Raw genomic sequence first — 24,718 nt, 5'->3', positions numbered from 1 at the left:
ATATTGTGTAGTAGTTGTGGTGTGTTTGTGTTTATATTGTGTTATAGTTGTGATGTGTTTGTGTGTGTCTTGTGTAGTAGTTGTGCTGTCTAATGTGTTTGTGTTCGTCTTGTGTAGTAATTGTGCTGTCTAATGTGTTTGTGTTTGTCTTGTGTAGTAGTTCCTCCATTCATATTGAGGGTTAGGTGTAGAGCTGACAACTTTGCACTGCAAAAAAAAAAAAAATGTCAAGAAACAGCAATATAAGACCATGGATGTTCCCAAGGTAAAATATTCCGGAGGTAAAATAGTCCCCCATTCGGATCTCCGGGTGGGGACTACTTTGGGAGGTCCCTGGACTAAGGATAAGATCTACGTTAGGAATAAGGATATTAAATTAGACACCTGGAATGTTCTGAGCCTTTACCGGCCTGGGGCATTTCAGTGTACAGTTAATGAGATAGTTAGGTATAAATTAGATGTAGTAGCTGTCCAGGAAGTTAGGTGGCCAGGAGAAGGGAATTGTAAAACTAAAAATTATACTTTTTTCTATGGTGGTACTGAAAATCATAATTTTGGAACAGGCTTTTTCATAAATAATAGAATTATCTCAGCTCTTAAAACACTAGAATTTATTAATGATAGGATATCATATGCAGTTTTACAGGGTAGGTGGTGTAAAATTATTTTAATAAACATACATGCACCAACGGAAGATAAAGATGATAATACTAAAGATGATTTTTATACAGAGTTAGAACAGGCCTTTGATAAATTTTCTCAGTATGATATGAAAATTCTGTTAGGTGACTGTAATGCACAGATTGGCAAAGAAGATACATTTAAACCCACGATTGGTAAAGAAAGTCTTCATGAATTAAGTAATGATAATGGTATTAGATTCATTACTTTTGCAACCTCAAAGAATTTAATTGTGAAAAGTACCACTTTTAAACATAAAGATATCCATAAATATACCAGGTCTTCTCCAGATGGTAAAACTCATAATCAGATAGATCATATTCTCATTGATAAGAGAAGGCATACTAGTATAATTGACATTCGTACACATAGAGGTGCTGACTGTGCCAGTGACCATTATTTAGTAATTGCTAAATTAAGAGAAAGACTCTGTGATAAATCATAAGCAACAAAATCTAAAAGTTCTAAAATTTGATACAGGAAAGTTTACTGATGAAAGAATTAAGAAAGATTACCAAATTAAACTGTCAAATAGATTTGATGTTTTGCAGGATTTAAATGATGATGAAAATATAAATGAAACAGACGTAAATAAGAATTGGGAGCACATACGTAATGCAATAGAATCAGCAGCTAAAGAAAGTATAGGATACCATAAACCGAGAAAAAGTAAGCCATGGTTTGATAATGAATGTCATAATCTAATAGAAATAAGAAATCAGGCTAGACTTAGGTGGTTAAATAACTCTGATGATGCAAATCTAAACAATTATAATAGAATAAAGCGAGAAGTTAACCGCACGTTTAGAAGTAAAAAAAGAGATTACTTGAAAAGCAAAATTAACGAAATTGAAACAAACAGCAAAAATAAAAATATCAGAGATTTATATAAAGGTGTAAATGAGTTTAGAAAGGGGTGGCAACCTAAAGTAAACTTGATAAAAGATAAAGATGCTGATTTTCTAGCTGACCCAAGCGATATTCTAAATAGATGGAAGAACTACTTTAATGACCTTTTAAATGTTCATGTAGGAGATAAATCAGAAGTAAATGAAGTCCACACAGCAGAACCTTTAGTTCCAGAACCTAACTTGACTGAAGTTAAAGATGCTATTAAAAGGCTAAAGAATAACAAAGCACCTTGCATTGATTTAATACCAGCTGAGTTAATTAAATATGGTGGAAATTCATTAATATGTCAAATTCATAAATTAATTTGTTTAATATGGAATAAAGAAGAAATCCCTCAACAGTGGAAAGAATCCATAATTGTTCCTGTGTTTAAAAAAGGTGATAAAATGAACTGCAATAATTACCGTGGAATTTCTCTACTCTCAACAACATATAAAATATTATCTAACATTCTTTTAACAAGACTAACCCCATATGCTAATGAAATTATAGGTGATTATCAATGTGGATTTAAACGTAACAGATCAACTACAGATCAAATTTTTCATATCAGACAGACACTTGAAAAAAAGTGGGAATATAATCAAAATGTCCATCAGCTATTCATTGATTTCAAAAAAGCATATGATTTGGTCAAAAGAGATAAATTATATAATATATTAGTCGAGTTTGGAATACCTAAGAAGCTTGTTAGTATGATAAAAATATGCACCAGTGAAACAGAAAGTAAAATTCGTGTGGGTATTAATATGTCTGACAAATTTACAATTCATGATGGGTTAAAACAAGGAGATGCATTATCTCCATTGCTCTTTAATTTTGCCTTAGAATATGCTGTAAGGAAGGTAAAAGAAAGTAAAGAAGGACTAAAATTAAATGGTGTGACTCAGTTGTTAGCATATGCAGATGATGTAGACTTACTGGGGGATGATGTGAATACAATTAAGAATAATGCTAAAATATTTTTCAAAACTGCTAAAGAGATAGGTTTGGAAGTTAACAAAGAGAAAACTAAATATATGCTTACAGGCTGAAACCAAGTGTTAGGTAATAATCAAAATCTAATTATTGATAACAACTCGTTTGAACCAGTTTCCAAATTCAAATACTTAGGAGTAATACTAACAAATGACAATTATATTAAAGAGGAAATAAAAAGTAGGCTTAATTCAGGAAATGCATGTTACTTCTCTCTTCATAAACTTTTGTCTTCTCATTTAATATCTAAGAAACTAAAATTTAAAATATACAAAACAGTAATTTTGCCTGTAGTATTATATGGATGTGAAACTTGGTCCCTTACATTGAAAGAGGAACATAAATTGAGAGTATTTGAAAATAAGATCCTTAGGAAAATCTTTGGACCTAAAAGGGATGAGGAGACAGGTGAGTGGAGAAGGTTACATAATTTAGAACTACATAATTTGTATTCATGTCCAGATATTATTAGAATAATTAAATCAAGAAGACTTAGGTGGGCAGGCCATGTGGCACGAATGGGAGAGGAAAGAGGAGTTTACAGGATTCTTGTTGGGAAACCTGATGGTAAGAGACCTCTAGGAAGGCCAAGACGAAAATGGAGGGACAATGTTGAGATGGACCTAAGGGAAATCGGTAGGGATGGAAAAGAGTATATAGAACTTGCTCAAGATAGGGAAAGATGGAAGGCCTGTGTTGCTGCAGCCATGAACCTTCGGGTTTAAGAAGGCTAGGGAGTTAGTTAGTTAGTTAGTAGTGTGGTGTTTGGCGCATATGGCTTCAACACTTTCACGTTTTTACACATATTGTTCTTTTTGTTAGAGGAATTTCATTAATTTTATCACGATATTGGCAATTTCTTTGTTTTTTCTACTTAGCTGCCTGCATCATCGTCGAGACTGCCGGAGACCCATTGCAGTACAATTTCATGCTACAGATGATATAAATAAAATTGCTTTAAGAAGCACATGTGGCCTTGGTATTTTTCACGTTTACGAAAATGTGTGTTTTACTGTCCTAACTACGGAAATACAAGGTAACAAAAAAGCTCTTGCCATTCTAGAGCAGTGATAAACAAAGAGCAATACAGTGGACGGTACGTACCTTTAGGTTTCTAAGTAATCTCCATCAGCATCCAACACCTTTTGCCAACGTTCCTGCAGCTGCACAATACCCTGGTGATAAAACTCAGTGAGCTTGGATGCAAAGAAGTCCGTGACTGCGTTCCGCAGGTCTCCCTCATTTGCGAAGGATCTCGCACGGAGGTGGTTGTCGAGGGAATGAAACAGGTGGTAATCTGTTGGTGCAAGGTTCGGTGAATATGGTGGATGGCACAGTGTCTACCAGCCAAGTTGCTGAAGGGTCTCTCCCGGGTCCCTTTTGCCACATGTGACTTGGCATTGTCGTGCAGCAGCAGCACACCCTTGCGAATCACCAATGCCGGCTCCTTCTGCCGCAATGCACGGTGCACTCTTTGCAACTGCTGAGAGTAGAGGTAAGCAGTGATGGTCTGAACAGGTGGAAGGAGCTCGTAATGCACCACTTGCCGACAATTCCACCATACAGAGAGCATAACCTTTCGTGGGTGCAGAGGTGGTCTCGATGTGTAAGGAACAGGGTCACGTGGCGACAACCAATGTCTGGTACGCTTGGGAGTGTCATAGAGGACCCACTTTTCGTCAGCAGTGAGCAAGCGATCAAATATGGGTGTGTTCAGGTGCGGAATGAGCAAGGACAAACAGGCTGTCACTCATTGTTCCTTGTTGGCAGTTGACAATGTGTGGGGAACCCACTTGCTTAACTTGTATGACTTCCCTATCCCATGCAGGTGTAGTCTGACTGTTTCAGTGGAAACATGGAACCTTTCTGCAAGTTCATCACACGTTAGACTACTGTCCTCCTCGATGGCTGCTTTCAGAGCCTCATCATCCAACACATGTGGTCGTCCACTGTGAGGTTCATCCGAAAGGCTCACATCTCCCGAACGTAATTTCTGGAACCAATGCCTGGCAGTGCGTTCGATCACGGCATTCTCCCCAAATGCCTGACAGGCCCACTTTAAAGTACTTTAAAGTCGTACAACAAACACATGCGAACAAGCTGCTTCCATACCTCCATTTCTCTTTGACACTGGATGAGCTACGACTGCTGTGTGTGCGCAACGTGCCTGTATTACTGACAGTCGATGGTCAGACTAACTCCCGATCCCTTGGCAGGCATGTGCGTCATTTCATTTCCTCTCTGTGAGCGCATGATTAATGGGACGTTAAAAACAGCAATAACTTTTTTGGTTACCTTGTACATGAAAACACATTCTCCGTTCCCCCCATAATTAGGTCCAGCACAGATATAAGTTCGGTCATTTCTGTCTTTCTCATATCCAGCAAGATCAATTGCACACAGCATTAAAATAAGCAATTTTTTTTTGGAAGGGATGAGTCATAGTTATAAAGGAAACTAATATGCCTAGTTTTTATGGATTATATTCCTTTTGGCCAACCAAAGTCACTCACACTAAGATGTTATGGTTACAACCGAGTACATTTATATTATGAAACTCTAGGAGTTATTCTTATGTTAGCACACAGTGAGACATATGATATGCTTAAAAAGAAAATAATAATGTGCTTATTATATACAAGCCCCCCCCCCCCCCCAAGGGGCACCCTCTGTTTAAATCAGATGGGAAGGATGACGTAAGCCGAAGGCTTTTGATTTCTTTATTAATTTGTGTGCTGAGCACATTCAATGACTTACAAGAAGTACATTCTTCGCTATTTTGGTGTGATGTTGGACCAGCATGGCCTTAAGAATACTTCCGCATTCTTATGCATATCATTTTCATTGCATGGATTTGAGCCAAGTCTAAGTCAAATACAGTTATATGGATACCGACGTTTTATAGATGGGCAAGAGATCTATGCACAAATAAAGACAATAAGTAACAAGTAAATAAGTTAATGAAGATAGGACTGCTTCAATAAGTAATTAAGAGACAAATATGGTTTACTTACTCATATATATATATATATATATATATATATATATAAATGACTGACCTCGCTAGTTAATCTAACTCTCCTTCTGATCATTGCTACGAAAACATAGGTTTTACAATCGACAACGTGCCCGCAGATCTGGAAGGGTGTACTCAAGACCAGACTCCATCGGTTTCCAACCACATAAATAATGCAACAAAATTCCTAAATAAATCCATTGTCCGCACAAGCCGCTGATTTCTCCTAAAGAATCGCTGGCGAATTCTATTTCTGATAAGACTCAAATCTTTCACGGCAGCTTTAGATCTGCCAAGTGAACTTTGACCGCATCGGGTGTCAGCGCTTCATACTCTTTCTTTCTCTCTCCACCATTCCATGTTTGCCCCGGAAGCCGGTGTAGTGTTGCCAGAGCACCTGTCTGTAGTTCGAATCCGTTTTCCTTGCATCCCCAGATATAAGTCTTCTCAATCCTGTCTCTGGTTGAGCACATGGGCATTGGATTATTAACTTGTTGTTCAAATCGTTGGTTCAGTTGCCAGCAGTGCAGCAACATGCAAATCGACTCCGAGTTATTTGCAATTCAGCATTCACATGCTCCTACATCTCACAGCTCGACCATCTGTAATCAAATACTATACTGTCATTATCCATAAATCACTTTGCTGCAAAGCCGCTACGATCAAGCAATATCCACAGCTTGTATTTTACCTCGACTCAAAGCCTGAGAGTACAAAGTCTGAACATATGTCCCCCTTCCTCGAGTTTTTCTGTTGTATTAAAGTACGGGCAACAGCGGGACAGCGGCCCCCATCTGGAAAATGAATATATACCTTAAAATAATATATTTCACATATAATTTCATTTCATCCACTTGTTATTATAAATATGTTAACGAAACAGAATAAGCTGAGACTGAAATAGTGTTTCTTTCTTTTAAAGGGGACATCACTATTATGGGCAACGATCATATTTTCCCTCGTTCATTTGACGACAGCACTTACTGGGAATTTAACTCGTCTTAATCTTTACAATATCTAAATAAATTGTAGCTTAAACCGATACCTTTGCCTAATCGCAACGAATCTTATTACTCATAGCTTTTATGCAGCCATGATAGGCCATATGCAATACCTTATTGCCCTTGCATTTTTTATTAATTCCTTAGATCCCCTGCCTTTTTCTTATCCGAATTTACATTTACTTTCATACAAGTAAATTATCTCCACCCTCTGGGAATCTACAAATTACTGAAGGTTCCAGGACATTTCCTCTTTGCCAGAGAGGACCCCCCTTCCCCCACATTGGAAGGCAGAACCCTTGCAGCTCCCAAGGGAAGATAATGTCCTTCATAAAATTATTATTATTATTATTTTTTATACATCAACATGATAGACACACGTAACGACTGAACAGGTGTCATCTCTTTTGTTTTTACTAACTTCTCTCTCTCACACCCTAACCTATCTTCGTGTCATGCCGGAATCAACTGAGGCCAGCATTTCTCCCGGACCTCAACTGGGGAATCCAGCACCCCGAAGGATAACATTCCAGAATTCCGTACTTACAGACTTCAGAGAGTGTTCCAGAAATACTGTCAGACAGCCACAGCAGTGCAGTAACCTCCCTCCCTTCCTGGAGTCTTCCAGCTACATGGTCAGGTATCTCTTTTTCCTTTCAGCTTGTCGCTACTCTTTTCAGATGGGCAACCATGGAGGTTCGACACACCGACCTTCTTAGATGAACCAGGCACTCTCCCCGGCAGGATTTCTACGAGTAGGTATTTTATTTTGTGTTCCATTTCTTTCTGATCTTTTCAGACAGGCACCCCCCGAGGAATGCAGCCCCGACCGTCACAGAGAAAATCGGCAAATTTGCCAGCAGATATATCTTTTCCATTCTCATTCTTCTATGCTCTTTTCAGATAACCGCCCACCGAGGAACTACGCACCGACCATCACAGAGAACACCGGCACTCTCGCCAGCAAGATTTTCGCACGGAGGTATATCTTTTTCGTTCTCGTTCTCCAGTTTCAGGGGTCGAAGTGAGTTCCTACTTAGAAAGTCCCAACCCCCTTCTTTTCCAGGTGTTTAGTCTCCTCTTTCCAGAAAGTTCAGGGTTCGAGTCGCCAAAGGTCCTTTCCCGCTTGTCCAAAGAGCGTTACATTACCCTGGACAGCCTAGCAGCAGATCCAGTTATCAGATCAGCCCAGCAGCCTTTGCAGTAGAGCTAGGATCAGCCCAGAAGCCTTTGCAGTACAGCTCGGATCAGCCCACCAGCATTTGCAGTACAGCTCAGATCAGCCCCGCAGCATTCCGGCCCTGTGTTCCAGCGAATGATGTGGTTCCAGAACACCCCCCCCCCCCTTGGTTCTTCACTTTCCGGAGTCAAAACAAAGCCAGCAGAGTTGCCGTCCTCCCCCCCTCCCAAACAGGATCGTCAGGATACGTCACAGACTTTCCATGTGTCACATTCGTGTGTGTTTCCGTGACTGTGTGTTCGACTCCCATCGCCGGATCTTCATGAGCAGTTCGCCGATCTCCATTAGCAATGGACGCTCACCATCGCGATTGCTAATGGAGTTTTCTTCAGCAGTGCATATAGTACAATAACTAAGTCTTTTTTTCTGTTCCTGCTGGCATTCTCATGTATTCAAGCCAGTAAAGACACAAATTCGCAGTGTAACATCGGAAAAGAGTTTTCTTCTGACCGGCAGAAAGAATTTAATAAATTTTCAACTTAAATTTCTGCCACAAATGTTAATCCTTTTTAAATTTATGTGTACCCAATAAATAGACAATGGTTTTTGGTGGCAAAACGCCTCATTTGTATATATCAAACATTTCAATTTTTGAACTTTTTTGTTCCTGGTATTTACAATTTTGTTACTGATGAACCCTTCAGGTTGTTACCTTGTATTCTTTGCATGATTTTCTTTCTTGGGTTTTGATACCAAGTTTTTTTTTAGGTGATATAGACATCACTCCTCGTTCAAGGTGTAAACAATCTCGGTGTTTTAAGAACGATGCACAATGGAACTAACCTTGCCCCGGAAGCAAGGATACCTTTTATCTTCAGTGTTACAGTGCTTTCGTGTGCTCCGCGTGTAAAGTGCTTCAATGCGTGCTGAGTGAAATGTGATAAATAAGTTCATCGTCAGCACTGACACGAGAGATTGTTCTTTCAGCTATGTTGCACTTTATGCACAGTAAGGCTAATTGGGACTGGAACTACCGTTTAAAGTGGGATCCAAACCACTTGTACCTCCACCGGGTATCGAACCCGGGACCCCTTGATTACAAGGCGACGACGCTACCACTGCGCCGTCGGGGAGGACGAGTAATTGCTCTGTCAGCGCCACCGGAGATTAATAAGACGCACACTGTCAGTCTCGCAAACCGCAAATCAGTTCAGTCTGTAACCCAACAAGTTTAGATTTATGCTCTGCATGATTGGCTGTTGTGTTTGTTTTTATTCCCATTTTTTAAATTTTTTTATTGTTCTCTTGCTTTTTTGGGCTTGTTCAAATTAACTATCTCTATCCTTGACTGAACAGGATGGGTACCTGCGACCAATTTTTTTTAGGCAGCAGCTTTACAAAAAATTAACTTCCCTATGCGAATCTAATTTTTTTTGCCCCAGACCGGTGTGCCGAATCATGCTGCAGGCATGAATTGAACCTAGGACCTGGGCATCATAAATAAATAAGCTAATCATGTTATAAAAAGGGTGAAGCATTGAAAAAGAGCTTCTTCAAAGCTAATTACAAAAGCAACCTTAAGCGAAGTTGGAAAACAACTGCTGACATTGCATTAGGCCGACACAGTATGAGAATCAGGAAATCAGTATTTTTCCTCAGAATTGCCATTGCCGAAAGATGCGATCGAGTCAACCGTCATAACGGCTGATAGTTCGAATTTCATTTAAATAGGTCGCCTGAGAAAATAACTTCCTTAGTTGTTTCCCGTTTTTCATCCACGTCAGTTATTGCAAAAGAACTCAGTTGCTTTCAGTTAACGTCGATTCAGTTATCGCGAGAGAACTCCTTAGTTGTCGTTAGCTAAGAAGGAGGAACGAACAATCGAAAAGTTGAAGTTTATTATTTAGAACATCGGTATACGCGAGTCTAGGGTTTAGGAGCCCCGAGAAGCGCTCCCTCGTCTGTGTTATTACAGAGTAGGACCGCATAGATCCAAGGACCAGTGGAAAAGACATTGCAGCAGAGCTACAGGTAAACGAGCATTCCTTATGTCTTTCCTCACCCTACCTGTCTAGTCGATAGAAGTGGTTTTTATAAGAAATTGTGTTTAGTGCTTCATTAATCAGGGGTGTCACCCCTTGCTCTTTATGTTCTTTTCACTTGCAAGCGAGTGGCCAAAGGCTCTCATAGCCTATCAATGATCTTCCAAATATTTGGTCTTTAAACAATATTAATATTTTTATACATTTGCCACAAAGAAGTAAATTTTCATTTTCATTGATCCTGATATATGGAACTATGAATTTTCAGAGAATAAAGACACTGGTAACAGTACTCAGACATGAACCAGGGACCACATGTTTCTGTACTTCAAAATGCATACCCTTCTCATAACATGCTATATGGAATTGATACATACCCAGATGATTTTGTTCTTAATTCTGAGTTATTTCCAAAGCTTGGATTAGAATCAACAAGTGCAGAGTCACTTTCTTCAGACTGATTGGAATAACTGTCATCATTTGAAGTTTCACTCACCACTGTGACCTGGAAAAAAAAAAGTATCTTAAAATAATAACACACATGTAATATAAAATTATAACTGATGTTGGAAATGCAAATTATAGCTACGTAATACTCATTACATTGTATAAGAAATAATGGACATCCCTGCACCAGACTCCAATTTAGTGAATTATAAGATGCAGAACACTTTGTGTTCACCAGTGCATGCAATGTGTGCGTTAACTGCATTATACTGCCACCTACAGGCTAAATCTAGAATTACATGATGGGGCCTATAACAAGTGCAAACTTGGAGAAATTCTTTATGTACTGATATGCACCTTTTTGCAGTAAGTATGTAGTTCTTGTACTATAGATGTTCAAAAACCCACAGGGAATTATGAATCACTCTGTATATGTGGGGAAATAAATACAACGGTGGTAGTATTGTTTCATTTGGTGTTAATCTGTGCTTGGTCTCTTTCAGCAATGTAGATTTAATCAGAATTTCTCTGGTCTACCTCTCTATTGCAGCTTGAGAGAAGTAGTCAGTAGGCCCTGTCAGTTAGAATTGTTGCTTTACATCCACTAAAAGTGCAATAAAAATGCCCACGTGCCACTTCCATCAGGTAATAACCCTTGAACTCCTTGATTGCAAAATGACAATGTTATCACTGCACCATCAGGGGAACCCTGTCGTAGGATGTGGACTGGAGTATAACAGAAGCATTTTCTTCTGTGCTGAAGTGAAGTTGTATTTCGAAGGAACGGTGTTTTTTTTTAAGGGCAATGTATGCTTTTAGGTGTACAGGCTTCACCAAGCTATAACATCCTTCATTTCCCAAATCCGAGATAAAACCACAGGCATAAATCTAGGGGTGGAGTGAATACTGACAAAGGAGGGTTGGTTTGGAGTTGCCAAGCATCTTGCCACTCCCACCCCCTCCTCTAAAACAGGAAAGGGAGAAGGTGGTGCAGGGGGACGTTCTCCCCTTGCTCCTTTGAGGATGTTTTGAGAATGGCATAAGATTAGGTCCAGCCTCTTTGTTTTTTAACATTTTTGGCCTTATCCCTCCCTCACATGCATGTCACTGGACAATGCAGTGAACATACCCAGAGGAGGGCTGGTTGCTTGTAGAGAGAAGGGAGAAAAGATGTAGCAACGCTTTTGACTGTCAACCATGGCACGCATGGTGGTTTCGGCAAGAAGAGCTATGGAGTAAGGACACTTAAACATAGCGAGTTCTTCATGTCTTGGGTAGCTGCAGTGGTGTAAAGTAGTCAAAGAGAGAAAATTACTGATTTAAACACCACACAGAGAGAAAAAACAAACAGATGCTGCATTTCAAAAGAAGAACTGGAATATCATTAAAAATATATTATTTGGCCTCCAGATCCCCATTCAATATTTTTTATTCAACACACAACTAATGGTTTTATGAAAATTAAAAATATGTTTTCATTACTATACAAAAAACACAATGAAAAATATATTTTACTTTAAAATATGCCACTTCAATGTATATTATCTGAATATTTATCTTTTCATTGCCTTAAGTGTAATGATAATGTACATAATATACCCTTATATATAAAACAGCAAGCTTAGTTGGCTGGTCACTATTTTGAATCTGCCATACTTAACATGGGATTTTTGGGAATCCTTGCTATGTTATTCAGGAACATGTAAACTACCAAGTCTCCACCAATTTTTAGCTTTACATTACTGTCTGGAATGTTAAATCATAAGTTAAATGTAAAAGAACAGTCGTATTTGCCTCAATGCTAGATGCTGACTGTGCATTTAAAATTTTTCAACCAATCCTAACATATATATCTATTTAACATGTTCTTAATGGCTGAATATTGTTTTCACTTGTGTTACTCATTTTTGTACAAAATTAATTTAAAGCAAAAGTATATTCTGTAACAATTTTATTTAAATATTTTTTATTATTTATGTACATTTCTGAAAATATTTTCCATATGAGCCTGGAAAATAAAAACTTTTGAACATTTTCCAAAAATTTGGCGCAATTTGGCCCATTGGTTGCTCAGACAACATTATTGAATGACAGCACTGTGAATCACACATCTTGGTGATAATCTTTGGGGCTACCTAAAAATTCTGTCCATCCATGTGCAGATAAAGTGTAAAAATTTTGTCCCTTTTTTCCAAAAACTCACAACATTCTCACATACTTGATCTAATTTAAATTTTTGTAAACTAGCATTATTTACCTGTTCTGCCTCTCGTTGATTGAATTTTACCCTCTTTATGGAGGCAGTATCTTTCAACATCATATCAGCATTAATACATTTTTGAAGGAAATCATCAAAGCCATGAATCTCATGCTCACATTGCATGCATATAACATCTGTTGAATCAAGTTGTGTTGTTGCCTGAAAGAAAGAAAAAAAAATGATAAGTGAATTAAAACTATGTCCATGTGGCTCTGACATCTAGACCCACAGTTAGGATAATTAATTGTGCTATATACACATAGGCACACACAGAATGACTAGCTTTACCAGATGGTAAAGTGATGAAGCTAGTTTTCGAGCTATTTTCACCATGTTTTAAACTGTGCATGCACATAATCTTTGACCTGGTGTTGCACGTTACGTGAACGTGTGAATTCTTTAGTTGTTGGCAACTGGCATACATCAAGTTATTTCTATGTGCATAGATTTTCATTCGGGTGACAAGCACTTTTTTCTGCACAACATGAAGTTTAAAAATACAAGAAGTTCCAATATGGGGTGCTGCTAAAATGTCATGTGACATATGTATGAAAGGGTATTAAACCTTAATGTTTTCATTGTTGGGTTAGGCAGGGCTGTTAGCATTAAAATTCATGGTTGAAACATTACATGTAAAGTATCATTTACATAAATAAAAATAACCTTCATCAGCATCTTTATTATTTTTCTAATATGAAGAAAACAAGACTTAATCATGTTATGAAGAAAGAGGCATGACAGCCTCCCTGCCTATAATGCCAATGTACTAAAAATTGTGTTTTTATTTTTCAAGTATGTAAAAACTAGGGCTGAGCTGATACACAGATACCAATGTATGGGCCGGTACCAGCAGTATCAGTATTAGTGGTTATTCATTGAATTTTTTATTTCATTTCATTTATTCATTTGACCATCACAGAAACAAAGTTCCATTTATGTTGAACATAATACACACAAAGATAATGTTGAAATGTATGACAGTGAAACAACATATTATAAATAGAGTCAAATCCAATAAAATATAAAACTTTAGAGAATTTTGCACATAATAACATTATATGAATTGAAAAAGTATGTCCAAATTGGAACAGCAAGTTCCAACGAGGATGGTGGCAGTGGCCACTGAAATTAATCGAAAAAGAAGAAAAAACAGCTTCGCGGATAAAAGTGAGTACTAGTTTCTCCGTATTTATATACTACCGCGTCTCTCTTTTCCCAATCATGAAGGAATAACTTATTAAACAATTCCAGAACTCTTACTTTTGGATAGTTTTTGTGTACCTTTAACCTTGAGAATGGTATGTTGAAAGGTGTTGATTCCACTGATATCAATGATTTTGAGTGGCTAGAAGAGAAAGTCAACAGCAACAACTCGCCTCAGCATTTGTTTTTTCCAAAGATCCATTTACCCTTCCCTATGACACGTTGCGGGCCAGCGCAAGAAATTCCACAGATTTTACGATAAATGCTTGAAACACATCCATGCTCCTGGGAAGTAGATAGAAAAGTGAAAGAAGAGCATGAACTAATTGCCTGGTTGACACTGTGCAAATAATTCATTGCCAAGTAGTGCTCAAAACTTTGGGGGGAGGTGGGGTAAGATAGGTAATTTTTTTTTAAAGCAGCACTAATTCCGGGCCATGTGATTGCAGACCTCTTGCGACAGAGGGATAAAGGTCGCTGTGAAATTAGCTTTATTTTATCTACATTCAAGTGGCAAATGGATTCAGCAATTTCCTCTTGTGCTATTCTATTCTGTATTTAAGATGCTTGACTGCTGGCATTGGCCAAGCGAGGATTATTTATTTTCGCCCAGATTAGATTGGGACCATAGGCTTGAATGACAGTACCAAAGAAGATTTATGCACATTACTACTTATAATAATATACACAAAATACTAATTAGAAACATTACATTTCATCAACTAGACATAACATCATTTTCTGTTGTTCAATAAATATTCATTTTTTTTTAATTTTTTTATTTTGTGACATTAATTTTCTTGCCAGGGCAGTTGTTTTCATATAAATTTTAGGAGTCTACACATAAACTAAATGATGAATACTTGTGTTTTATATCTCTAATTTTACAGGATTTTAAAGCTATTTATATAATAATTAAATTAACTTACATCTTATCATGAATAGACCGATATATTAACGTATTAATTACAAACATTTGTATAATTATTATTTCTGAGTAACTTAGTTCGGACCCTCCCCCCCAAAAAAATATATGTATGTGCTTGGTGATGTGAGAAGTTAGTATGAATCAGTAACTAGTCTTTAATATTTACACTGGAATTATAGTCGGTATTGGCAGCAATGATTTATCTGCACACCCCTAACACCTCCCACCCAAGCAGAAAAGTGGAACACCCCTCCTGTGGGGGAGGGGGGGGGTATATATGGATCTTTATATCGACAATGGCATGACAATACCTCAACATTAACAGAAAGTAACCATTTGCTGATCTACAAGATGCATAGTCCAATGCACCTTTCGATCAACTAAAACCAAAGTGTCAAGGAAGAAGGGTGGAATGTGCAGCATGGTCATTTCCTGCAAACAGCAGCTCCCTTGACAAGGCTTCGGTCAGTTCCAGGGAAGGGACATTGCCATCTGGAAAATGTCAAACTGACCTCTTTCCCTCTTTACAGGGAAGACATACCGCAAACAATGTTGACAGTTCAGCGTTCGAATACCTAAATAAATATTTCTTAAATATGTTACAGATCTGTAAATTCAACCCCTGAGTCAATGAAATTTACATTTGTTGCATTTTCCTTTTGATTCTTTCATGTGAAACATGTACGATAAAAGTAAGGGAAGAAATTGAAAGATACTCCTTGCAGTAAATTCTGTTACCATGGTTAGGAACACTATTTTTCTGTAACTTGGGCGAGATGTATGATTTTGGAGTGGTAGAGAAGAGAACAGTCAAATGCCTCAGTGTAGCGTCTCAGTTCGTGTGTTGTCATTCTGCTTAGTGTAACAATGTCTGAAACTTTACTGCAAAACTGTCTGAAGAAGGTAGAGAAAATGAAACCAGACAGAAAGAAACCAAAAGTGGCGAGTAGAAAAGCAGTGACGCTATATGTAGGTACAATTTCTTCAAACAGATACTCATAGAGTATGAATATAAAATTTACTGACTAAGTATTCGATATAAATATTTCATGAAGAACCTAAGTGATTCATTCACGTCTATAGTTGATGTATGTGACCATTTTTGTGGCTCTAAGAATTCTCACCTTAGTAAAAGAAATTATACATTAGAAAGAGAGTTGTAAAAGGGGGGAAGGGGTTCGCATGGGGTGGTTACCTGGGCACTAAGGACAAATGGGATCCCGAACAAGCAAAATACATAAAAACAGAAAAGTGTTAACATCTTGTCAGTTTGGAAAGATATAGATTTTGTAAAAATTGTCTTTCTCTTTTTATCTAGTTGGTTCCCTGACATATCTATTTTTTTCCAATTTTTCAGTCTAAGCAAAGAAAGTATAAGAAATTAAACATAAAAATAAATTTAATTTACATTAAGTTCCAAATTTACATCTGACCATAGGCGCACTAGTGGGGGCATGATGGCGCTTGCCACTGCCTGCTGGAAAACGTGGACAGAAAAATGTGTTTGGTTCATTGTGCTCTTTGTGTTGGAAAGTAAAAGAAATGCTATTCAATTTTTAAATAATTGAAAATAAAGCATTACCTCAATTTAGAAGTGCAAATTGCTTGCCTTCCCTTTCCAGTTAACATGCCATGCATTTATTTGCACATGTTATTTAGTTTTCTTTTAAGGCAAAGAGGCACATGACTCCTAATGGACATTTCCACTCTAACCTAAAATATGATTTTAACTGTATCACTGCATGCCATTCATTATATATTAACATTGTGCAAAATAGCTTGTGTTAATTCAAAATAGTTTGCAAAAAATTGGCCTTAGAAGTTGTGCCAAATTGATGCTATACGCCACAAAAACTGAACGGCCTCTGATTGGATATTCCAGTTATGACGTTCTCGTTAGGCAGTGAACTCGGTCGTCTGCTTAGCGCTCTAGAAGTCCATGTACGAAGGCGTTTGTTGTTCATCGTGTCTGTAATGCTGAATATTGAAGAGGATTCTCTGTGGTTTTCAAAATTAAAGTTTCGATTATGACATGTGAGAGATGTACGAAAGCCAATTTCCTGCAATCTAACATGTGCAGATGCATTCACGGTAGCTCCATATTTTGCACAAAGAGGAGCAAAAGCAGTGAGTTAAGTTTTGCAAGAGAAATTTGACATGGTGTTTACTTTCATCGACAGCTTATTCAAGATCATTTAATATTATTCTGTTGAAAGATTTTTCTTAGTTGCAATCATTCCTAATTTTAAGTCATTAGTAGTGCTGGTATTAATGCAGTGCAATAAGTTTACCTGGAGATAAATGTCAGTGTCTTTTTGCATGATGGTATAAACCAGCGTTTTTTCTTTTTTTCTTGCGTAGCTGAAATGTAGGCTATTTAATGCAAATGAGCATCGGGAAGGGCGGGCGTTCGAACTGATCCGTTGACCAGCTCCTAGAGGTTGACATCGTTCATTTCAAGTTACAAAAACAGAAAATATATTACTTTTATTGTAAATAATAACAAAAATAAATTTCAGTTAGATATTTTTCCAACGGTAGCAGTTCCGATTGTTTTATGAATTCTCCGGAGCAATTTTACAATACCGGGAGATTCTCCAATTTGTTTCAAATTCGACATACTCACTAATTTTGACCTCCTAATCACGAATCTGCAGTTACAATTTGGCGCTCACACGTGCAAATTGCAAAATAACCGAAATTAAATGGTCTGCGATAGACACAATTGCTCATTATTTATCGGAGAATTTTCTGTTTCAAATAACTAAAAAACGATATATACACCCCTGAATAATAATCTGGAGCACGGAAAAAAGTATTTACGAATGTATAGCCGTTCAAAGTTAAGATATTGCAGTTTTAAATTTTTGAGTCCAAATGTCCTACCTATTCTGGGCTCCGCCCCTGGGGTAATTGACCTACCACCCCCTACCGCTACCGTGGCACTGCCTCCACTATGGCTACCCGACTTTCACTATAGTGTCCCTTTTTAAGGCCATGTTACAAATTGGCCGGAGTCACCTGCCCCCAAATGAGCGCCAAATTGCAACTGCACATTAATGATTACAAGACCAGAATTTGAAACAAATTGGAGATATTTCCATTATTGAAAATTAACGTAACCTATCCTTACTGTCAATGATTCGTTGAACAAACATACAATGCACACCCAAATTTCAATTCCACATTCATGGTTACGATACCAAAAGTAGTAAGTATACCGAATTTAAAACAAATTGGAGATATTTCCGTTACTGAAAATTAACGTAACCTATCCTTACCATCAATGATTCGTTCAACAAACATACAATCGACACTATGCGACATGCCATTTTCTCACATACAAATGAAGGCTCCATGCAACTGGTATAACTTTCGGCACAACACTCTGGGAATCGCACCGTTGCCAAACTTACCTTCGAAGCCACATTCCACAACCTCTTCTCCCTCTATATCCTCATCCTCACTGTAAATAATTGCACCACATTAACGATCTTGGTAATTTTGAAGTAGTTTTTTTCAACATAGGTAACGGTTTTTGGAGTCCAAACAGTGGTCATTACTTTATGGAGGGTTCGAATTTCGTGTGACAATGATTTCCAAAATTCTATGATAATTAGTCTTTGTGCAAGGAGAAATGGTATGATTTAACAATATGGGGAGTTCATTCGATTACTTTCAAATTCGAGATACTCACTAACTTCGGCCTCCTAATGATGAATCTCAAGTTGAAATTTGGCGCTGGTGTATAGAAATTGAGAAATTATGTGCAATTATTAACGGCATGATTGTCGATGCACTATTATGGTAACCATATTTGATGATGTGAACAATTGAAGATCGATATTCGTTACGCTGTCTACAGCATTGTGACACTGTTAATTTGTCACTTGGAGGTCATTGATTGGAAGAATAGAGGAGGGAAGGAGCGAAAAGATCGTGGTAAAATTTCAGTAACCGCCAAACATCTCAAATTCCCTTATTTTCTTATTTTTCACATTGGAACTTACGTTTTCTTCATTCCTAACGATTGTTGAAGGTGCCATTTAGTTTTTTCCACGCAAATAATCTCAAATTTGGACATATCCAGTAATTTTTGTTTGTTTGCTTTCGCTTGCGTTACACGCGATATGGCGGAGAAATCTTGTCTAGCGTTGTCCGTGATCAGTGGTTATGCAGTGTTGCAACCTTCTTCATAGAAAACTACCTACTTTTCTGTTACTAAGATTGTATTTTTTTTCCAGGTTCGAAAACCCCACGAACCATGCACGGCAAGGTTAGGTTAGGTTAGGCAAGACAAACATAGTTAAAATTAGAAAAATATTTTTTCTTCGGGTTCGAAAACCCCACGAATCATGCACAGATAGCCCAACGAACCATTCATAAATAGCCCCACGAACCATGCATGGCAAGGTTAGGTAAGGTAAGGCAAACATAGCTAAAATTGTTTTTTAAAATTAGAAAAATATTTTTTTTCAGGTTCGAAAACCCCACAAACCATGCACAAATATCCCCATGAACCACTCATAAATAGCCCCACGAACCATGCATGGCAAGGTTAGGTTAGGTAAGGCAAACATAGTTAAAATTGTTTTTTAAAATTAGAAAAATATTTTTTTCTGGTTCGAAAACCCCACGAACCATGCATGGCAAGGTTAGGTTAGGTAAGGCAAACATAGTTAAAATTGTTATTTAACATTATAAAAATTGAAGATAATTCATTTCAACATAACATATATTCTGAGTTTTTCCACATTTTGGACATTCCAATTGCTTGACAATTCCATGCTGAATTACAAATTCTACTGGATCTTCAACGCCGTGCAATTTCACGATGCATCCTGTGCACGTCATCTTGTTATAAGTTCATAATCAGAAATGATGCACAGTAACGTACATTTATTTACGTTCTACAACTGTTACATTTACAAAACCACGTGGTTTGAAACAATGACCGGTTATTATGTCATGAAACGCAAAAATTTGGTTCACGTAGTAGATGGACATCAAGGGAACAGATTTCGTGCATCGGAGTGAAATTAATGTCGAAAATTACATGATTTACCAGCAAAAAACTTTAAGCAAGGGAAGAAACACTTCCAAGACCTTTGTACACTATAAATAAACTCATTTCGCTAAGTACTTTCTCCTGCAAAATTGAAGAAATACGTTTTGCGGATACAAAAATGTACCCTTTATTTTAATGCTAAGGGAACCAAACCCAACCTGCCTAACCTAACCACGAAAGCATATATTGAACAAAACCTTAAGTAATTTCTAAAACTCCGCAGTTCTGTGTTCATAGACGTACATCGAAATCGAACCATGTAATAAAAATTGCATTCGTAGCATGATGAAATCGCATTAAAACAAAAAGGAACTGGGGCCGATTTATGCTTACCCATAAACAAGGGGTAACAATTAGATATAGCAGAAACACATTTCTTGAAATTTACAGGAGAAAAGACGAGGAAGTACTTACGGAATTTAGTTCCTCTGGACTTTCTGAAGTTGGGAAAAGTGTTTTTTCAAATCGTGCAACTTATTTGGCCTGTAAGTAAGATATTTTTCGACATTCATGTATCTCCGTTGCACGATAGCTCGTGCCACCATTACCGTTGACTACGTGAATCAGATGTTCCGTGCGTTTGATTATGAAACCCCCTGTCAGTGTAGCAATCATGTAGTTTTACAAGATGACGTGTGAGCGGTTTTTTTTTCAATTTAATTTTCTGTTTGCCTAAACTAACTGAACCTAACCTAACCTTCCGTGAATGGTTTGTGGATCAATTTCCGCTTAAAAACCTTTTGTGAATAGCTTGTGCAGCATTTATCGGTTCACAAGTTTGGAAACACTGCATATCAGCTGACAATAGATAACATGAGTCAAGATTTGCCCGCCACTTAGCAACGACCAATAAATACGTGTAATGTTAAAAATTACGTTTTTTTTCATTGAAAAAAAAAGTAATCCCAAGTTGAAAAATGTTCCGCTATGCATATGAGGTAAGTACAAATGAAATTTACTTGAAAATAAACGAGTTATATGTGTTTCCGGTATATCTAATAAGTAATGTGAGGATAATGTGCGGTATATTTGACTTTTTTCTCCTACGGAGTACAATTTTTCAAGCGCGTAAACCGAGGGCTCAATATTCTTGTCACGGGTAGTAGTCTTTAATATTTACACTGGAATTATACAAGTGTCGAAATTGGTCAGGATATACCCGCATTGGTACTACTTTACTACACCTGAGACACCTGGGAATAATTTCTTTCGCACTTTTTTACATTGCTAACGTACTATTCTGCATTCCGGAACACTTATTTAGGTGAAATAATTGATTTTGTTAGGAAAGTAATGTATATTTCTTACATTTACGAGTACTTACTGTTCTTGTTTATTTCCACACACAACATGGCGATAGCTTACCGTTGATCGTTCCTTGAGCCATAAAAACCATTGACGTTAGCCCAAAAATTCACGATAGCCCCACAAACCATCACGGGGATGAGGTATACCTACTAGGTTAGGTTAGGCCTGTTAGGTTTGGTTCCATTAGCACGCCTTTCGTTCAATTTAGCATATACGGACAATACGAGAGCGTATTGTGCTCTCATGCAGGAAGCAAATGGCGGCAGCAGCAATAGCACGTCGGAAATAGATTTCATACAAAACCACATGCATTCGCATTAAAATGAATCAAAATTACATTCCCGAACATCAATAACGCTACAGAAAATGATATGCGTAAGTACTTTCTCCTGTAAATTTGAAGAAATCTGTCTCAGGTATAGTAAAGTGTTACCTAAATATTGGTTCATTTCACATAGATTAATGCTTACCCATACACCAAGGCAATTCTTAATTTTCCTTAGAATATCCATTCCATTTTCTTCTGCCTTCATAATACTTATACTATCGTTTGATGTAGTTTGTTCCGAACAGAAAAAGCATTTCGAATATGCCATCATTTCATACAACTAATTCAGCATTAACTTCGGTATTTTACATTACTCATTTACTATAATTTTCTGTTAGATACAATTTCCTTAAAAAGTCAAGACTGAGTTGGTGTTTTAAAACCACTTTATGCACAGTAAGGCTAATTGGGAATGGACCTACAGTTTAAAGTGGGTTCCGAACCACTTAAAAAGTGAACCATCTGTCAAACTCGTAGACATACGCCAAACTGATTGTTTTCAAACAAGCACAACAGACGAAATACCGTCACAGTATTCTTTCTTGGTGTGTTGCACATTTTCGTGTCGATTTGATAACTGCCGCTTAAACAATGCAAATAAGATTGCTGTAATTAACGATAATCGTTATATTTAAACAAATACAACACAGGCGCAGCAAATCTGAACACTTCCATCTCCATTTCTTGTACTTGTTGATTTCCGTTACTATGGTAACAACAATTTGTCTTCTTCTTTATCCTCTTTACATACAAAGTATTTTATACAGCACGATAAAAGCAATATAACAATATATATAAAAACAAACATGCATAAGTTAAAGCAACATTAATATAAATAATATTAACGTTGAACATAAAGTTTGAGAATAGGACTGTCTTAGCATAGAATAGTAAGGTTATAGAAGGGGAAGCTATATTTAAAGCTCGCTGCACTTGGAAATTGCAGTTCCGTAGGTGGTCAACAGATGCCGCGGCGGTCTACTTTTGCTGTTTCCAGCACAAATTGGGGTAGAGCTCTTTCGGTGACAGTCACGTGGGTTCCAAACGTCCTTATTGGTCAGATCTCTTGTATCCCAGCAAGGCTGTTACCAATGGCAAGGGCTTTATTTTCGCTGGTTCGGTTCCAGCACCGTTCTTAGTGTCTGGTGGGGGGGGGGGGGGAGGGATGGGATGGGATGGATATGATGCGTTTCCGCCACCGCAAAGTTCTTCCGAATCTTTTACATGAAAGTAAGGCTGCCTTTCCTATGTAATTGTCAACAGATTCTCTGAGTGTTTATTTGAAGTCGAAATTGGGAAAGTAAAATGTAGGCATTTTCAACTGGCGCCTGAATTTTCAAATTCAGTTCTCAAAAAAAAATTTTTAAAAAAATATTTCATTTTCCATTACCACTTTTGAAATAACGAGTACAGTGTGTGTTTTCTGCATCGTGTATCATTAAATCACAATAAAAAACATACCAATAAATTCTTGAGATTTACTTGAAAGTAAGACTTTGACCATATCACTAACACTAAACCCCATGGTTTGAAGTGTATCGCCATTATTTTCATTTATCGGTCGTGGCGAAATCTGAAACGTTTCGAAGACACCCTTCTGACTTTTTAAAACATGTCTCTTTTTTTACTTTTCTTCTAGCCTTTCAAAATCCTGATTCAAATTTACGAAATTTCCTTCGTTCCCTAGATATTTAATTTCTTCATATAATTCCGATTCTACGCATTCGCACACACTACTGTCTCAAACAAGAATGACTTGAAAATTGTTGGCACTCTGGCATAGTTGTAAAATCTGGCAAAATACCCCTTCCCCGTCTGCGGGAAACTGCATTCTCCTAACCAAGCAATTTGCACTGGAATTCCAAATGATAAAGGCCTTCAGCAGCACTGAGCAAAAATTAAAAATGACGATAACTCATAACTGAAGTACAAACTGGTGGCGGCGAATTCGATGCACCGGCGCAACAATCTTTACTCGCCCTCGCCGCACGAGAAATGAAAATGAAGTGAATAACGTGATTCACATAATTTTTGTCTCACTTTTGCTCGAAATAAAATAATTTCTTTAAGATAGGGTGACCATTCGTCTCGTTTTGACCGGGACAGTCCCGTTTCATAGGCGTGCCCCAGTTGTCCCGCCGATATTATACAAACACATTATTTATCCCGTTTTATAAAAGTCAAGGAGTTAGCTTGAAAACCAAGTCTAAATTTGAGAGACATTCTTAAAAAGAATGAATTCCTGTGTCTTGACAGAAATTCAAAAGACAAATCCCTCGTTTTGTGTTAGATATTGATATAGGCTATGATGCAACTTTCTCGGGGAGCTTTATTAACGGTTAGTGAAGAATAAAGTTGTTCTCAAGAAGATTGGTTCTTCTGCAAAATACTCCTGGCACTCTTCAACTTCAGCGTAGCACTAACATCAAAGGTTGATCACAAGAGCCCAGAAACACTATGCAGTCAAACCGAGATTATAAAAATTAATAGCTCTTGACAACGAGAGATCATATTTTACATAGATATTGTACATGATGTATCATTTATGTGATCTATACTATAATAAACAATAAAAAAAGATAAAGTGCTCCCCTGTTCTTTGCATCACGCCATGAATGCTTAGAGGGGGTGTGGTGTATAGGTAGAGTGTCCAGACGTCCTGATTTTCGCAGGACAGTCCTTTCTTTGAAGGCCATGTCCTGCGGTCTGCGATGCTACTCCAAAAAAAAATATATGTCCTATTTTTCAACAGCTTCCTGCAAAATGTCCTGCAAAACATCCAGACGAATTGTTTACCTCTATGAAACTGTTAGTGCCTTCTAAATTAATAGTATTGTTAGTTTGCATAGAAATATTTATAGATCTAAATGAAGGGCTCGGTGCATAAAGGAGCTAACCCTCACTTCTGTTAAAATTGAGATAACCACACCGTGCAGTACGTGCGGCATGAACGTCTGCTGCGTTCACCAAGAGGTGGTGCTGGTGCTGTGTAACATTCGCGCGCAATCACATGGTACCCTTCTTCGAAAATAACGTACGAACGGAAAGTTCTGTGCAACAAGGTGTCAAGCCACAGGAAAATGTCGGATAACGAGGAAGGTCTGCAGAGCACCTCCTCATATATTTGTGATTCTGATCAGGAAAATGACCCTCTGTGCCGTGCCAACAGCTTTGATGACCCAGACTATGTGTGTGGCGTGTCGAGCAGCGAAAGCACCGACTCTGAGGTAAGAAAGAAGTTTTTATTTTTGGTATTTTTTGAAAATGTTGGTTAACACCTTATTGTCTCAGACTTGGGCACGGTGAAAACGGTTGGTAAGTGTGCGTCGTCATGTGCATGTTAATGTGCAAATCAGCTCACTATGC

The 24,718-nt window shown here is 37.7% G+C and overlaps 1 protein-coding gene across 2 annotated transcripts in view; it reads right to left on the bottom strand.

Moving 5' to 3' along the window:
- LOC146004775 (uncharacterized) overlaps nt 1-22,028 on the bottom strand; it is a 91,588-nt gene extending 69,560 nt beyond the window's left edge. For both annotated transcript variants that reach the window (XM_083143791.1, XM_083143790.1), the window contains exons 1-3: nt 21,495-22,028; nt 12,515-12,676; nt 10,188-10,315 (exon numbers count right to left, since the gene is read on the bottom strand). In XM_083143791.1, the coding sequence (XP_082999917.1) occupies nt 10,188-10,315; nt 12,515-12,676; nt 21,495-21,623 (419 nt within the window). In that variant the 5' untranslated portion in view covers nt 21,624-22,028. The remainder of the gene's footprint in view (nt 1-10,187; nt 10,316-12,514; nt 12,677-21,494) is intronic.
- Between the last annotated feature and the right edge of the window lie 2,690 nt (nt 22,029-24,718).

Source organism: Lepisma saccharinum, chromosome 22 (assembly GCF_977018435.1).
Source record: "Lepisma saccharinum chromosome 22, izLepSacc3.1, whole genome shotgun sequence".
NCBI classification, from domain to species: Eukaryota; Metazoa; Arthropoda; class Insecta; order Zygentoma; family Lepismatidae; genus Lepisma; species Lepisma saccharinum.
This window is presented reverse-complemented; position numbering and strand designations above follow the sequence as displayed.